Source organism: Sceloporus undulatus, chromosome 2 (genome assembly GCF_019175285.1).
Source record: "Sceloporus undulatus isolate JIND9_A2432 ecotype Alabama chromosome 2, SceUnd_v1.1, whole genome shotgun sequence".
In the NCBI taxonomy this organism is placed as follows: Eukaryota; Metazoa; Chordata; class Lepidosauria; order Squamata; family Phrynosomatidae; genus Sceloporus; species Sceloporus undulatus.
Window position 1 is genome coordinate 20,970,623 of NC_056523.1, and position 16,813 is coordinate 20,987,435.

The 16,813-nt window shown below is 43.6% G+C and overlaps 2 protein-coding genes across 3 annotated transcripts in view; both read left to right on the forward strand.

Annotated features, from left to right (window-relative positions):
- The first annotated feature begins 1,568 nt into the window (after positions 1 to 1,568).
- On the forward strand, positions 1,569 to 13,136 carry LOC121923983 (E3 ubiquitin-protein ligase TRIM7-like). 2 transcript variants are annotated; one of them, XM_042454987.1, is made up of 7 exons: positions 1,569 to 2,095; positions 4,228 to 4,323; positions 5,150 to 5,380; positions 7,386 to 7,408; positions 8,755 to 8,870; positions 9,916 to 9,948; positions 10,720 to 11,148. In XM_042454987.1, exons 1-7 carry the CDS (start codon positions 1,616 to 1,618, stop codon positions 10,920 to 10,922), a joined length of 1,182 nt encoding a protein of 393 aa, XP_042310921.1. In that variant the 5' UTR covers positions 1,569 to 1,615; the 3' UTR covers positions 10,923 to 11,148. The 2 variants fall into 2 exon arrangements, with proteins under 2 accessions (XP_042310921.1, XP_042310920.1); XM_042454986.1 differs by lacking the exon at positions 10,720 to 11,148 and adding an exon at positions 11,169 to 13,136 and having other exon boundaries at positions 1,575 to 2,095.
- A 2,328-nt stretch (positions 13,137 to 15,464) lies between these two features.
- Positions 15,465 to 16,813, forward strand: part of LOC121920298 (zinc finger protein RFP-like) — a 22,923-nt gene continuing 21,574 nt past the window's right edge. Inside the window, exon 1 of the mRNA XM_042447429.1 lies at positions 15,465 to 15,974. Coding sequence (XP_042303363.1) covers positions 15,549 to 15,974 — 426 coding nt within the window. The 5' untranslated portion in view covers positions 15,465 to 15,548. The remainder of the gene's footprint in view (positions 15,975 to 16,813) is intronic.

Below are 16,813 nucleotides of genomic sequence, written 5' to 3' on the forward strand. Positions count from 1 at the left end.
GCCCACCCAAGTCAATAGGAAATGTACCATAACTCTCTCCAAGCCGGATGGCTGCCGGAAACCTGGGAAGAGTCAGAGGCGAGCTTCCAAACATTCCCGGTTTTGGACAGAAGCTGCCAGAATCCACTGCCAGCATGGCCAATAAAGGTTGGCAGCGCCATATTGCAGGGGTATGAATTCAGACTCAGGGGGTGCATCTACATTGTAGAAATAATGCACTTTGAGACCACTTTAACTGCCATGGCTCCATCCTACATAACCTTGGGATTTGTAGTTTTGTGAGTTACCAGCACACTTTGGCAGAGGCTAAAGACCTTGCAAAACCACACCTCTCAGGAGTCCACACTGTCATCCTGCATTATTTCTACAGTGTAGATGCACACTGTGAGGTATAGATTTCGAAGTACCAAAACACCTAATCAAATTAAATTAGGACAAAACAAGTGAAGCAGCCGCTTCCAACTTGTTAATTACAAACTTGCAAGAAGGGTGTGTGTGTGGTGTGTATTTTAAAAAAAATCCCCTGTCTTTTATATTATGGGGCCTATGCCTATCTAAAGTCTAAACTCTTGCATTTATTTTTATTAGCTTCTCTCTCTCACACACACACATATATATACATCAACATTTATTTGTGTGTTGAATCCAAATGAAGAGTTCTCCCACACCCTCAGTTTTAGAGCCCACAGTTAAAGAGCTAGCCAAGGTGCGCAAACTGTATAGAGGACAGTAGTCAGCACCTTTTAAAGTTCAGAGTAAAACCCAGTGCAGATTCACTTCTCCATTGAGAGTGGAGCCACCAGAGGAGCATGCCCTGAAATCCCTCTGGACTAGGCCACTGGATATTAACACTGGCAAATGGATGCAAACCACAGGGAGAGAGATTCCACCTCAAGATTAGGAAGGACCTCCTGACAGTAAGAGTGGTTCGACAGTGGAAGATGCTGCCTCAGAGAGTGGTGGAGTGGCCTTACCAAACGACAAAGCCTCTGGTGCCACCTTACCAAACTACAGATCCCAGAATTCCATGTCAGTTAAAGTGCTGTCAAAGTGCTTTACTTCTCCTGTGTGGAGACACACATACCTACACACATACCCATACTCTCTCTCTCTCTCTCTCTCTCAGAGAACTCTCTGGTGCCTCATGAAATTACAAATCCCAGGGTTGCGTAGGCTGGTGTCTGGACAGATGAAGCGCTGTCAAAGTGATTTATTTCTGCCATGTGGATACCCCTTCCCCAGTCTTTCAGCCCTGGTCTGGTCAGGGGGCTCTGGTGCTTAACCAAACTACAAATCCCAGAGTTCCATAGCATTGAGCCATGTCAGTGAAAGCGGTACCAAAGTGTTTTAGTTCTGGAGACCCCCCCCCCCCAAAAAATCTCTCAGCCCTGGTCTGTCAGAGAGCTCTGGTGCCTCCTCATTAAACTACAAATCCCAGAATTCCACAGCAGTGCATTCAAAGTGCTTGACTTCCCAGCCTGAGAGAGGGCTCTGGCGTCCCCCCTCTCCAGACTACAAATCCCAGGGTTCCATAGCCCTGAGCCGCGTCATCATTAAGAGCGGCGTGAGGGCGCTTTCTCCTCCCTGCCGTGTGTCTGCTCTCTGCCGGTGAGCCATGGAGGGCCCTGTGTCTCTTCTGCAGAAGGAGGCCTCGTGCTCCATCTGCCTGGAGCTCTTCCGGGAGCCGGTCTCCATCCCTTGCGGGCACAGCTTCTGCCAGGCCTGCATCAGCCACTGCTGGAAGGAGGAAGGGCCCTTCGCTTGCCCCCAGTGCCGCCAGCAGGCCCCCCGCAGGGACTTCAGGCCCAATAGGGAGCTGGGCAACGTGGCCGACCTCGCCAGGAGCCTCGGCAGCCTCCTCCTCCTCCGAGGAGGAGGAGGAGGAGGAGAGAAGGAGGACGGAGGAGAAGGGAGGTCCGCTGCTGCTGCTGCTGCTCCTGCCGCCCCCCGGGGCCTGTGCTGCCCGAGGCACCTTGAGGCCCTGAAGCTCTTCTGCGGCCGAGAGGAGCAGCTCATCTGCTGCATCTGCAGGGAGTCCCGCGCCCACAGGAGCCACGACGTCTTCCCCCTCGAGGAGGCCGCCCAGGACTACAGGGTCCGCATCCTGAGGGGGGGGAATGGGGGACTGAACCTCCCAGCATCCACCAGCCACGTCCATTGGGGACTGCATCTCCCAGCATCCTCCAGTCAACTTGGTCAGGCAGTCAGTGCATCTCCCAGCAGCCCCCAAAGAGCCTAGTCAGGGACCGCCTTTCCCAGCATTCTCTGACAAGCTTGGTCAGAGAGCGCATCTCCCAGTATCCCCCAATGAGCTCCTTTGGGACTGTACCTTCCAGCACTCCCCAACTAGGTCATTCTGTGATTCCATTTGGGACTGCATCTCCCATTATCCTCCAATGAGCACTTTGAGGGACTCTGTCTCCCAGTATCCTCCAAAGAGCTTGGTCAGCGCCCTCCAATGGGCTTAGGGAATGCATCTCCCAGTATACTCCAACAAGATTGGTTGGGCACCACATCTCCCAGCACCATCCAATGAGCTTGGACAAGGACTGCATCTCCCAGTATCCTCCAACGAGCTTGGTCAGGCACTGCATTCCAGCACTCTCCAGTGAGCTTGGTTGGGGACTGCATCTTCCACCACCCTCCAACAAACCTAGTCAGGGACTGCCTTTCCCAGCTTTCTCTGACCAAGTTTCATCAGGTACTACCTCTCCCAACATCCTCCAAAGAACTCAGTCAGGGACTGCATTTCACAGCACTCTCCAATGAGCTTGTTGGAGGACTGCATCTCCCAGCACCCTCCAAAGAGCTTGGTTGGAGACTGCATCTCCCAGTATACTCCAATAAGTTTTGTCAGGGACTGCATGTCCCAGCAGGGTTTCAGACAGGATTTTTCCTCCTAGTCCTGTGTGGAGGTCCCTGATATTTCCTGAAGGATCCAGCCAAGGGCAAAAAAGGTTAAAGGGTGCCTCCATATACACATTCAAACCACCCCCAACAGATGGCCACCCAGCCTCTGTTTAAAAAACTTCCACACCTGGCTTGACAATAGTACATGTGAAAGGGATCAGGGAGTCCTAGTAGACTAGGACACGAACATGAGTCAACAGTGTGATGCGGCAGCTAAAAAGGCCAATGCGATTTTAGGCTGCATCAATAGCTATATAGTGTCTAGATCAAGAGAAGTAATAATGCCATTATATTCTGCTCTGGTCAGCCCCCAGCTGGAATTTTGTGCCCAGTTCTGGGCACCACAATTTAAAAAGGACATTGACAAACTGGAGTGTGTCCAAAGGAGGGCAACTAAAAAGGTGAAGGCTCTGGAAACCATACCCTGTGAAGAACGACTTAGGGAGCTGGGGATGTTTAGCCTGGAGAAGAGAAGATTAAGAGGTGATGTGATAACCCTGTTTAAATACTTGAAGGGATGTCATATTGAGGAGGGAGCAAGCTTGTTTTCTGCTGCTCCAGAGACTAGGACCCGAAGCAATGGATGCAAACTACAGGAAACGAGATTCCAATTAAAAAGATTGTATGTACAGCGCTGTGTAAATTTACAGCGCTTTATAAATAGAGGTTAATAATAATAATAATTCCACCTCAACGTTAGAAAGAATTTATCTGAACTAGGCTGTTGTCCAAAACACACTGCAGAAATAATCCAGTTAGAGACGACTGTAACTGCCCTGGCTTAATGCTAGGGAATTCTGGGAACTGTCATTTTGAGAGACATTTAGCCTTTTCTCTCAGAGAGCTCTGGTGCCATCACAAACTACAATTCCCAGGATTCCTGAGTACTGAGACAGGGTAGTTAAAGCAGTCTCAGACTGGATTCTTTCTGCAGTGTGTCTTGGACTACAGACACACTATTTGTGCGATTTAACCACACTGAATTGTATTTTTGATCTTAGAAATTTCATTTTGTTCCTTCTCTGCAGAGGACCTCTTTTGGTTTCTGACTTTTATTGTCTCCTCTTTTTTAGAGAATGTTATATTATGTATTATAAAGGAGAATACTGGAGATTATAAGAGTTTAGGAGGACACATTAGTTATAATTTTCTAATGTAACCATTCTGTGAGTTGAGCAGGTTTTGGTTCACCTCTTGGGGGATAAGTATAGTATTTTCATATTGCTCCTTTTTACTGAATTGAGTGCCACCATTGGAAGGTGGGGAATGAAGTTAGTAGCAGTAAAAGTACTTTAAGCAAAGTTTCTCTTTCTTTAGAAAGATATCCAGACCCGGCTGCAGAGCTTGAAGGAGGAGAGAGAGACTCTGCTGGGATTAAAACTGGCTGGAGAACTTAAACACCAGGAATTTCTGGTCAGTACAGAATCTGATAATAACAACCTGACAAGGGTTGTGGTCACTGGCATGTTTTATTTGTGTGATATGCTTCTTTGTATGAAGTATGCTACAATATGAATCGTGGAAGCATGCGTCCAGCACAGATGAGCTTTCCCTTTATCATGCCATTTGTGTTGATCCCCTGATGGGCCTTATGGGGGGACCAGATAAATAGGATACCTTGCCAGCCCACTAATGTCTCCTGTATTTCTAGTTCCCCTTAATTATGTGAACAAATTAGAAGCAAAGGGATCTTGTAGCACTTTTGAGACTAACTGAGGAAGTAGACTGAAGTCTATGAAAACTCATGCTACCAGCTTCTTTCTTTTAGTTAGTCTCGAAGGTGCTACAAAATCCCTTGGCATACTGATTTTCCAGACTAACACAGCTAGGTCTTTGAAAACTACAAGCAATTCTACCTTAAATATGGTTGTTTGGTGGCTGCGCACCTTCAAGTAGTTTCCAACTTAAGTTGACCCAAAGGCAAACCTATCGAGATTTTTGATTTTGTTAAGACATTGAATGAAAGGGTTGAAAGAGCATGGGAGACAAGTTCCTTTTTAAAATATAAAACGTACGTACCTTGAACTGCATTGCCAGCATGAAACTAGAATATTACATATTTTTATTTATCCTTGTGTTCACCTTGTACACTGGGAAAAGGGCGGTGTGTGTGTGTGTGTACACACATATATGCACACACACATTCCAATATTTCTTATCCATGTGCATTTATTTAGGAAGATATATCTAACATAGAATCCAGTGCCCTAACCTACATGTCTCCTACTTTGTATTACAGAGGCAAACAGAAGCTGAGAGAGAGAAGGCTACATCTGAATTTGCGCAGATCCATCATTTTCTTGAAGAACAAGAAAAGCTCCTGCTGGCTCAGCTGAATGAACTGGAGAAGGAAATTGTTAAGCATCAGAAAGAACACAGCACAACATTTTCTGATGAGATTTTGTCTCTCACTGCGGTGATCACTGAAGTAGAAGAGAAATGTGAACAGCCAGATAGCGAATTCCTTCAGGTGAGGCCAGGTGGATCTTGAGAGAAAACTGGAAAAAGAGATGAACAAAAATGTTGTTATGACGTATATTTATTAATGTAACAAATTTTTGACCTGCACTTTAAAAGGCTCCCAGTGTGTTTGTCAGTTATTAGAAATGATGTTTTTACAGAAAAGGAAAAAGGTTTGGTAGAGAGGAGGAAAAAAGCTGGTGCATATCCAAAGGAGGGCAACCAAAATGATGAAGGGTCTGGAGCAATGGATGCAGACTATAGGAAAATAGATTCCACCTCAACATTAGGAAGAACTTCCTGAAAGTCAGAGCTGTTTGACAGTGGAAAACATTCCCTTGGAGAGTGATGGGGTCTCTTTCTTTGGAGATTTTTAAACAGGATGTATGGCCATCTGTTGGGGGGTGCTTTGCTTGTGAGTTCCTGCGTGGCAGGGGATTAGACTGGATGACCCTTGAGGTCTCTTCCAACTCTGTGATTCTATGAAAAGGAAAGCAAGGCCTTTGATTCATGGTTACAAAATTCAGCCTGTGATGTGTTCTGTTCACTACCTTCTTCAGGTCATACAGCTGGACCACTGCAAGGTCTGCCTCTATCATGAGTTCCATGTGCTTTTGTCCATAGTGATGAGATATGTAGTAGTGATACAGTTGACCCTCCATATCCATGGATTTTGTGTCCATGGATTCAACCATCCAGGTTTGAAAATATTAAACTACATACAGTATATAAATTACTAAAAGCATTGATTTTGCCATTTTATATAAGGGACACCATTTTACTATGCCTTTGTATTTAATGGGACTTGAGCATCCATGGATTTTGGTATCCTTGGAGGATCCTGGAACCAACCCCAATGCATTCCAAAGGCCTTCTGTAGTATGTTTTAGAACTGTGAGCTCAAACACAGGTGGTGAGATAAGCCAAAAAGGAGGCAAAGTGGATCAAGGTCATTTATAAGAAAGTATCTGGCTATAAAAACAAAGAGAAAGGTTCAGTGTGGGAAAGGAATGAGTAATGTGTTTATAAATGAATGAGAATTAAGCCCAACTGAAGTTTGAATTGTGTGTAGTTTAATTTTATGATTGTAATGTTTGCTGCTCAGTTCTGACAAAGTCACCAGACCAAACCTATAGTTTTCTTAATAAAGATTTCTGAGTTTTTACTACTAGACCTGAATTTCTGAACTTTGGTATCCTGCTATATTTCATAGAATCAGAGTTGAAAGAGGCTCCAAGGGCTATCCAGTCCAAACCCTTGCCATGCAGGAACACACAATCAAAGCACCCCCACCAGATGGCCATCCAGCCTCTGTTTAAAAACATCCAAAGAAGGAGGCTCCACCACTCCCCGGGGAGTGTGCTCCAGGTCAAACAGCTCTTACTGTCAGGAAGTTCCTCCTAATGTTGAGCTGGAATCTCTTTTCCTGTAGTTTGAATCCATTGCTCCAGGTCCTATTCTCTGGAGCTGCAAAAAACAAGCTTGCTGCATCTTCAATATGACATTCCTTCAAAGATTTAAACAGGACTATCATGTCACCTCTTAACCTTCTCTTCTCCAGGCTAAATATCTCTGGACAAATCTTGCCAAGAAAACCTTGTGATAAATCTGCCATATGTATGGTCACCAAAAGTTAGAAATGACTTGCAGGCATATAACAACAGCAGCAGTGTGCTTACCGGCTTTTGGTTTTATGATGGATGGGGTGGAGCGGATAAAGAAATGTTCAAGGTTGCTTTCCATAGCACTTGGATTGATTTACTCTGTGGTGCCTACTTCCTAGCCATGGCAAATGTGAATATTGTTTGCATTCTTTCCCTACAAGTCAGGTGTTTTCCCACTGGTGTATCTCACCAGCCTCCTCATCTCATAATCAGGAGGCATACAGTAATTAAAAGTATTTACTCCTGTCTCTGTTTCTCAGATAAAAGTGCCTATGATGAGACTCCTTTCATAGTAATGAAGAATTCCTGTCTTTCTCTCCCCAGTTATATTTCTTTTTCTCTTCTCTCTAGGATATCAGAAACACACTGAGCAGGTATGTGGCTCCATTGCCTCCCACCTGAGAGGTCACTTTTCTGATGATTGCCCTTATTCCTTCTGGTGCCCATGTTTTGCTTGTAGAAATACAAAACAGAATTTGGAACATGGGTTCATTCTAACACAAAGGTGGGCATCCATCAAGAACACAGAGGCGGAAAACAACTGCAAAATGCAGTGGGTTTGATCTGCCACCCTCAAGCTCCCCATGTCTTGAAGATCCCCAGAAGCAACCAAAAAAAGAAAGAAAAAACTAGAAAGACAAAGGAAGTTTTTAAAAAAGACAAAATAGAAACAGGAAAGAAATGATGTCACTTCTGATTTTGATTTCAGCTGATTTTCACCTGGTTTTTGTGGGGCTTCTGGTTTTTTCTCCCCAGGAAAGGTGTTGGTAGGCATGGCTTTAAGCAATTGCCAAGGGTTTTTTTAAAAAAATGTGGGAGGCACTCCAGAGGCCTCAGTTTGGGACCCCAAGCTCAGCATACAGCCTATGGGCCATAGTTTGTCCTCCACTGTTTTAAATAGACAAGGGAATCTATTCTTTTAATAGCTGTGTATCTGACAGAAAATCCAGAAACCTTCTTGGCATAGAATATTAAAAAGCGAAAAATCATAATGGGCAGTCAACACTTGTGTTACCGCGTTTCACAGAACAGTTATACAATGGGACCTTGGTATCCACATGGGATTTGTCTCCCTCTCCCCCCGATAACAAAATCTGTGGGTGCTCAAGTCTCACTGTCTGCAATGGCGGCGCATGCACACAACCATACCTCCATTAGAGACAATCCCTGTTGTTCTCAGCGTGCACACGGCTGCACCGCTGTTAGGGACAATGGGGCTTCACCCTAATGGTGGCATGGCCGCATGTACATGCTACCACTGGGGACAACGCTGGCTGTACAAAATGGTGGTGCAGCTGTGTGCCCATGCCACCATTGGAGACAACCAGGAGCTTGCTATCCACGGATGCTGAATTCTGCAGATAAAGAGGTCCCACTGTAGTACCACACCAGTGGTCACACTAAAGGATAGTACTGTGCTTGCCAAGGTATAAGGGAAGAAAGGGAGGAAATATGATGCCTCTATAACTTAATTAATTAATTTTAAAATGTCTGTGTCATAATTTTTGAGAGGGGAGGGAGATGTGTTTCCCTGGAGTTATATTTAATATTTTTAAGTATTTGCTCAGTACACTAGGTACTCTAGCACAGAATCTGTAAAATGTTGGTAAGTTCTGGCATCTTTTTTTTCTAGAGTCAGAAGCCTTTAGTAGCAACACTAATCTTAACTGTCAGATAACAGTGAAATAGTCAGAAATGAATAGAGTTGTTTTCCCTCTAGGTTTGACAAGGACCCATTTCAGCCACCGAAGGAGATGCCATGCAAGATAGAAAAGAGATTAAATGAATTCTCTGAAAAGAACAATGCACTCACAGAAATCATAAAGAACTTCAAAGGTAGTCCAAAAACCATTACAAACAAAACATCTAAGCTTTCGTACATTTGCAAGATCATAATTAAAATAAACTAACACTGGCAGTATGCTTGTGAAATTACAAGTGATATGTGAAACAGAAAGAAGTAGAGGCTACTAATCAGTTTCTCAGGGTATTCTAGAGGTGGGGGGAAGGTCTACAGGAGGGAGTAGAAGACAGGAGAATTAGCAGGAGCCTAAGTTCACTCATGTAATTAGGGCATTTTTAAAGTACAGTAATATTTGTGTGTTCAAATAGACATCTAGTCCCAGCTTTTGGACACCCAGCGGAGACAAATGAACACATACAATTTAATTATTTTATTTTATTTATATGCTGCTTTTCTCCCAGAGTGGGACCCAAGGCAGTTCACAGCAGGGAATTGTCAGGCCTACCCAGTTGATTTTAAATTATGAATTTTAAATTGATTTTATTTCTAATTTTATGTTGAATGATTGTAATTTGTCCTTTGTCTATGTTTTTAACTTAATACATTTAAATTGATTTATGTGTTTTATTCTTTATTGTACCTTGCCTTGAGCCTTGGGGATAAGTGGGTAAGAAATAACAACAACAACAATAATAAGTACTATTATTGTTTTAATTGTTTTTAAGATTGTACTGGGTTTAATAATAATAATAATAATAATAATAATAATATACTTATTATTATTATTATTATTATTATTATACAACCCAGCACAGTCTTAAGAACAATTAAAACAGTCACAATTAAAACAATAAAAATCATTTTAAAACACACAAAAGTTTAAAACTAAATAAAACACACACATACACCAATGAAAAAGCCCCCCTGGTACAGTTACGCATTAAAAGCCTGCTGAAATCAAAAGAGTTAATGCCTGCTGATAAAAGGAAATTTTCCAGACTCTGCTTTTTGTTGTCATATACTGTCATTACAGTTTGTTTTACACATATCTGGGATTCAGAAGTAGCTTAAAAGTACTCCTGTGTTCTAATACTTCTGTTTCTCTTCAAAATGTGTCTTTTATCTTATTCCTTTCAGATACTCTGCCATCAAAACTGGGAACAGAATGGGGTAAATATCTGGTGAAAACAATTGAAAAAAATGTTCATATATGTTTAGATCTGTAAGGAAATAATTATGTAGCTGCAGAAAAGTCTGACCAGCTTCTGTCTTGCTTGTTTTCTTCAAGCTATATTTAGAAATGGTAGTTGAGCTTTTAGCATATTTGCAAATGTACAATATTGTTTATGCCCATAGCACATGGAGGTCTTTAAACAGAGGTTGCATGGATGCCTTTCAGGAGTGCTTTTACTGTATATTCCTGCACATTGGAGACTGAATTAGATGGTCCTTGTGTTCTCTTCCAACTCTGTCATTTTGTATAGCAGGTATGCATAACACAGGCCCCTTCCACATGTTGTTGGGCTGCAACTCTCATTAGCCCTGGACTGGACAGAATAGCCACTGCTGGGGGCTCATGGGACTTGCAACATCTGAAGAGGTCCCCCTTTAGAGAAACTAAACTAGAAATTTAACAGTGTTGTTGGATCATGTGTTTTTACTGTTGCAAAAAGACTTCTAAGCAATTAACATTCGCTATCTATTGTTTAAAGGCCAAAAGATGTTACTGCTTTAAATATGCATGACTGTATATTTTATAGATGTCAGTTTCAAGAATGTACTTCTGGAAATATAGTCAGTTTATAGTAATGTATTATGTTAGTCCTTGATTATATGCTAAGTATCTACTTAAACACACACCCCTTTTCCTGTTTATTTTTCTTCCACTTTTTAAAATTCAATTTAAAAAATCCAATAAAAATATCTGGCCTGAATGCTTAGGTACCCCGGGGGACATTTACTCCAACCAGCCAGGATTACATTGGCAACTGTCACCAGGAGGACATTTTCAGCGGCTTCCCCGGCCTAGGTTGTGGAATGACCTGCTGAGAGAGATTCGACAGCTAAACATGTTGTCTGAATTTAAAACAGTATTAAAAACCTTCCTCTTCTGGCAAGCTTACCCAGTTGATTTTAAACTATGAATCTGAAATTGGTTTATTTTTAATTTTATGCGGGATGACTTTAATGTGCCCTATGTTTGTGTGTTTAAATGGCTTTATGTGTTTTAATCCATGTTGTACCGCACCTTGAGCCTTGGGGAAAGGTGAAATGGTGGTGGTGGTGGTAATAACAGTAATATAATAATAATAATAATGTAATCTGAAAAAATATAAAATATATCTTCCTCCCAGTGTTCTCATCCCCTTTCTCTCTCTTCCTCTCTGCAGTCAATGTAATCCTTGACACAGACACAGCAAACCCCCAAGTCATAATCTCTGAGGATCGAAAAAGTGCGCGATGGGATGTCACCAGGACAGACCTGTCTCATAACCCAAAGCGATTTAAGTCCTCCTGTTGTGTGCTGGGCTGTGAAGGGTTTGATTCTGGGAGGCATTACTGGGAAGTTAACGTGGAAGATGGAGGTATATGGGCTGTAGGTGTGGCTCGAGGCTCTGTGAAGAGGAAGATCGATCTGAAAATCACTCCTGAGGAAGGGATTTGGGCCCTGCAAGGCAATTTTGGCCAATACCAAGCTCTTACTATCCCTGTGACACCTCTGCCCCTCATCTTCACTCCCAGAAGGATCCGGGTTTCTCTGGACTATGAAAAGGGGCAGGTGGAATTTTTCAATGCTGATACCAAGGATTCCATTTTCATTTTCCCCTCCGCTTCATTCTCTGGGGAGAGAGTGTATCCCTTTTTTAAAGTTTTGCTTGCCCAGCTGACCCTTGATGGCTAAGAGGGTTTTTTTTACAAGATCAGACTTTCATTTGAGCAAGACTGGCCATTCTGGATCAGAGATTCTGGAATCTGAACAAGTCACTTTTCCAAGTTGCTCTGAAGAATCACTTAGGGCAAATTAGTCACCCCTTAAACACCTTTAACCACTCTATATTATACTCAAAACCAGAAACAACATTTTAGTGCATGTTTTAACAAATTAAGAGTTGTTCCTGATCTGCATTAATGGCTGTAAGCACTGAACCAAATAGTAATGGCATTCTGTTCTAGATTTTTTTATAGTGAAAGTCAAGATAATGCAATTGTGTGCATGCATTGTTGGCTGTGGATGGTGCCAATGTGGTCATGTGGATAGAAAGGACCTAGACCACCTAGTTTAGTCAAATAGCAGATCATGCAGTGCAGGGACTTGTCTTGTCAGGTCACTCAGCTTGGCATCAGTTCTGATCTAGAAGCCAAGATTGTAACAAAGTCCTTGGGTTTTGCATGGCAAGGCTGAGCTTGATCACCATGAAAGGTAGTTTGCATAGTACTGACTTGCTTTGTTTTTCATCTGCTGATGTCTTAAATCACTTTTCTTCTTTTGTAGTTACAAATATAGTTCATGTCTTAATGTATGTTTGTGATTTTTAAATATTGTAAATCACAGTGTCTTAGTGGAATAACAATAGTAATAGTTAGAAAACTGAAAAATCAATATGCAACAGCATCTTGTAGCACCTTTGAGACTAATTGAAAGAGAGAAACAGGCTTTTAGAGACTTAAATCTACTTCCTCAAATGCATGGTGAAGTCAGATTGCCTAGTAAAGGCAAACTGCTTAAAACGGTAAGAGCCATGTTGGATCAGACCTAAAGGACTAAGTGGTGTAACTTTGTGTTCCTACAGTGACCAAACCATGGGAAGCCCATAAGTAAGATCTGAATGCTACAACACTTTCCTGCTCCACAGTAACTGATGCCACTATGTCTGGGGGGAATATAGGACCATCATGACTAGCAGACACTAATAGTTCCATCCTCTATGAGTATTTCCAATCTCCTTTTGAACTGTCCCAACTTGTCAGCTATCACTACAACTTGTGGTAGCCAATTTCATGGTTGACATGGTACAGGAAAGTCTTTCTATCCTGAAACTTTTGTCATTCAACTTTAGTGAATGACCTTGGGTTTTAGAAGATTCCATCCCTTCACTTATCCACACTATGCATAACGGTATGCATTTCTGCCATATCTACTGTACTTGTCTTTTCCTTTTGTCGTGAACTATGCAGCCCCAAACAATGTGAATTTTACTTGCCATTGTGGTTGCCATTTTTTCCACATCATTCTTCTCCTTATTGGATGTCAGGTAACATGTGGGCTCATACAGACAGGCCAAAAGCTGCTTCGGGTCACTTTAGAGGTATGCTGTTTAAATGATGCATCCATCCTAAGAAGCCAGAAGCCACGCCATAGCCACACTTTAGTCCTAAGGACTGGAGCGCAGCATTGGTGCTGCTTCTGGCCTCTTAAGATGTGTGTGTCATTTAAACAGCATACCTCTAAAGTGACCCAAAGCAGCTTTATTTTGGCCTGTCTGTATGGGCCCATGTGACATGTTGAATAACTATTTGCCTTTCTGTACAAAACATGTGTTGTGGCCAAGGTGAGAAATCTTCAGGAGCCAATTTTGTATTTGTGTTGACGTGTAAAATTGTTTCCATGTCAGTATGTAAAATGAGAATAAGGTTGACTTTCTACACAAAATGGATGTAAGGATTATAAGCACTTTGGACATAAATAAAATAACTGGATTGGGTTCATGAGAGCCTGCTTTTAATTCTTCCACTGATGGTATTGAAGACAGAGAGAAAAACATCAGCAATAGGGGCATTTTGTATTAGAGCTAGACCACTACATTAAGGGGAGCATATTGGCTGTTTTTGGTCACATTTGTTCAGCCGACCATGTGAAAATATATGTGACAGAAAAAACTGAAGTGGAAGAAATACCCATCAGCATCCCTGGAAACACTTGAGGCAGCAACCAGTCATGGACTTTGGGTTGGCAATAATGCCTGTAGTACACAGGCAAGAATGTCCCTGCCACCCACACCTGGAATGACGGTGGGAAAATCTCAGGCCAGGCCTAGATGCAGCACCACAATGGTGCTACTGTTCAGCTTTTCTTCATTTCAGTAGTCCTTGGACAGATGATGATAATACAGTAATAATAATAATAATTATTATTATTTATATCCCGCCTCTTTTGGGGATCAAGGCAGGTAACAACAGAGTTTAAAATACAAGTAAATAACAACAAAGCCTCCCCTCCCCCTATCCCACCCTCCTTAAAATATCAATTTGTAAAATGAGATCAAGTAATACAACATCATAAAGTATCAAATGTTCATTACATGGTGACAACAAAACATAGGAGCACATATGGACGGGTTTCTTGATTCATGACCTAGTCTGTCTGGATAGGCGAGCCTGAAGAGAGTCCTTTTTATTGCCTTCTTAAAAGCCTCAATTGAGGATATTTGACAGATTTCTTCAGGGAGGTTATTCTAGATTTTTGGAGCGGCAACAGAGAAGGTTCTTTGGGACGTTGCCACTAATCTAGTTCTGCTCAATTGTAAGAGATTCTTCCCCGAAGAGTGGAGTGTGTGGGAAGATGGTTGTGGTGGGCTGTAGATGAGCTTTCTTACACCTATAACCCATTGCTTCTTGTAATCCCTGCTTCCTTGGCCGCTCGCTGCTTCTTACCACAGCCCTTCAGCATCTCTAACCCTGTCACCTCTTCACAGAAGAGTCTGAGGGGTGCCTGTGGGGTCTTTCACACCCCTTCCTCTCATGTGGCTCTTTAGAACACCTGTAAATTCAGTTTTTGGATAATTGCCTCCACATTCTTCAGTTCTAGGTCTACCTAAATTTTTGTATGAGTTCTGTCACTGACGAATAATGGTTAGCTCAATATGTCCATGCAATAAACTTTTGTTACTGTTTTACGTTTTCATGAATATGGAATATTACATAATCCTGTTTCATTTTTGCCATCCCAATGTTTTGTTTTTGTCTCAAGGAAATATGTTTGGCCCACTTTCAGGGTGTATCATAGCTTTTCATGATTTAAGCAGTCAAAGGCCTTGCTATCGTCTGTAAAGCACACAGTGGTTTACTTCAGGAATTCCCTGGTGCACTCCATTAGCTGCCTTAGATTTGCAATGTGGTCCTTAAGAACTTGTCCATATTTACTGTCCAGTTCTTTATCCATAATACCCAAGAAGAACATTTCTGGTGACATGAGATCTTTATACAGTAGTACGTTTGGCCCTCCACATTTGTGGCTTTGGCTTTTGCGGATTTGATTATTCACAGATTTGATTAATATGTCCTCTCTAGGAATCTCTAGGTCTTTCAGCCCAACTTTCAGTTATTAAAATTGACCATAGAGTTGCACGGGAGGACCTAGATATTCCTAGAGGGAACATACTAATAAAACCTATGACTAACCAAAGCGGCGATTATGGAGGGATGAGTGGGCTACAAAGGCCTAGTGGAGTGTTCTCTCTAGTAAGTCTTTCAGTGCAACTTTAGTTATTAAAGCCGACCATAGAGTTGCAGTAGAGGACCTAGAGATTCCTAGAGAGGCGTCCTTCTCTGCGGTGTGCTTTTATTGCGTGTTTCTTCACATACAAAGGGAGGGTGTCCCTTTGATTGGCTCCTCCCTCCAGTTCTCAGCCAATGGGGTGCCTGCCGGAAGCCAGGCGGCGGAAGCGGAGGCGGCTGCTGCTGCTGCTGCTGTGCTCTGTTTGCTTCCATAACAGTCCATTCTTCCCTCCTCCTACTCCTGGCTCGGCCTCTCGGGCGCCTTGCTTCCGGCCATGGCCTCCTCGGAGAGCCCCCTGGAGACGCTGCAGCGGGAGATCACCTGCTCCATCTGCCTGAGCTACTTCCGGGAGCCGGTCTCCATCGACTGCGGCCACAACTTCTGCCAGGCCTGCATCGCGCAGTGCTGGGGCCGCTCCGAGGACGAGAACACCTCCTGCCCGCAGTGCCGGCGCTGGTCGCGGAAGCGGAGCTTCAGGCCCAACCGGGAGCTGGGCAACGTGGTGGAGGTGGCCAAGCGGCTGCGGCTGGAGGCGGCCTCCTCGCTGGCGGCCGGGCAGCGCCTCTGCCAGAAGCACCAGGAGCCCCTCAAGCTCTTCTGCGAGCAGGACGAGAGCCCCGTCTGCGTCATCTGCCGCGAGTCCCGCGCCCACAAGGCCCACCCCATGCTCCCCATCGAGGAGGCCGCCCAGGACTACAAGGTCAGGCCCAGCAGGGAGAGCCCCTGTGACGAGCACGGTCAGTGAATGCATGTAGAGGCATCCTCCACTGAGCCTGGCTGGGGACTGCATCTCCATGTATTCTCCAGTGACGGCCTCGCCTAGTATCCTCCAGCGTCCCCCAGTAAGCTTGAATGGGGACTGCCTCACCCAGCATCCTCCAACGGAGTTGGGTTGGGGGCTGCCTCTCCCAGCACTCTCCGACAGGCTTGGCTGGATAAGGCACCACAAAGGCATGGGGCATTCAAGGAAAAAAGTTAAAGACTGAATAAAGCCTACAGACACTCCTCTAAACGTAAACTCATGCTTCTTAGCCCTGCTCAAAATGGAGGACGTTCTGGAGTTCCTCCTGGACAGAAGTGGCTATGCAGGACATGTCCCAGAAAAGGAGGGTGTCTAGGCCTTCTTATATAGTTATATGTTCAGTCTCTCTGAACACATCGATTGAGCTGCAGCAGATCATCACCTGAGCTGGTCGTTTGGAGGTCCGGCAAATGGCAGCTGGCTGCTTCCATGTTGTTCTGCTGCTTGAGGAAATCACCTCCTACATATTTGTTCCCGATGCTGCTGAAATAATGATCTTTTAAGTACCAGCAGAGGAGAAGAGAACAAAAGTCCCCACCCGATCATCATGTTGTCTCCCCCACAATGAAGTTTCCCTTCAGTCCCCAAATTTCCAGCATCGCAAAGTAAGACACTGAAAATCATTTACACCTAGAATTCCTACATTTAGTGTCTTTGCATAGTCATGGTAATTTTTCCTTTCCCTTGCCTTTGGATGCCTAAATTGCATTTCTGTTTTTTAATTAGATTTAATATCA

Coding starts and splice junctions, on each gene's coding strand:
- LOC121923983 (XM_042454986.1), top strand. CDS start 1,616: ATGGAGGGCCCTGTGTCTCTTCTGCAGAAGGAGGCCTCGTGCTCCATC. Junction 4,324..5,149: donor TTAAACACCAGGAATTTCTG/GTCAGTACAGAA, acceptor TTTGTATTACAG/AGGCAAACAGAAGCTGAGAG. Junction 9,949..11,168: donor AAAACTGGGAACAGAATGGG/GTAAATATCTGG, acceptor TCCTCTCTGCAG/TCAATGTAATCCTTGACACA.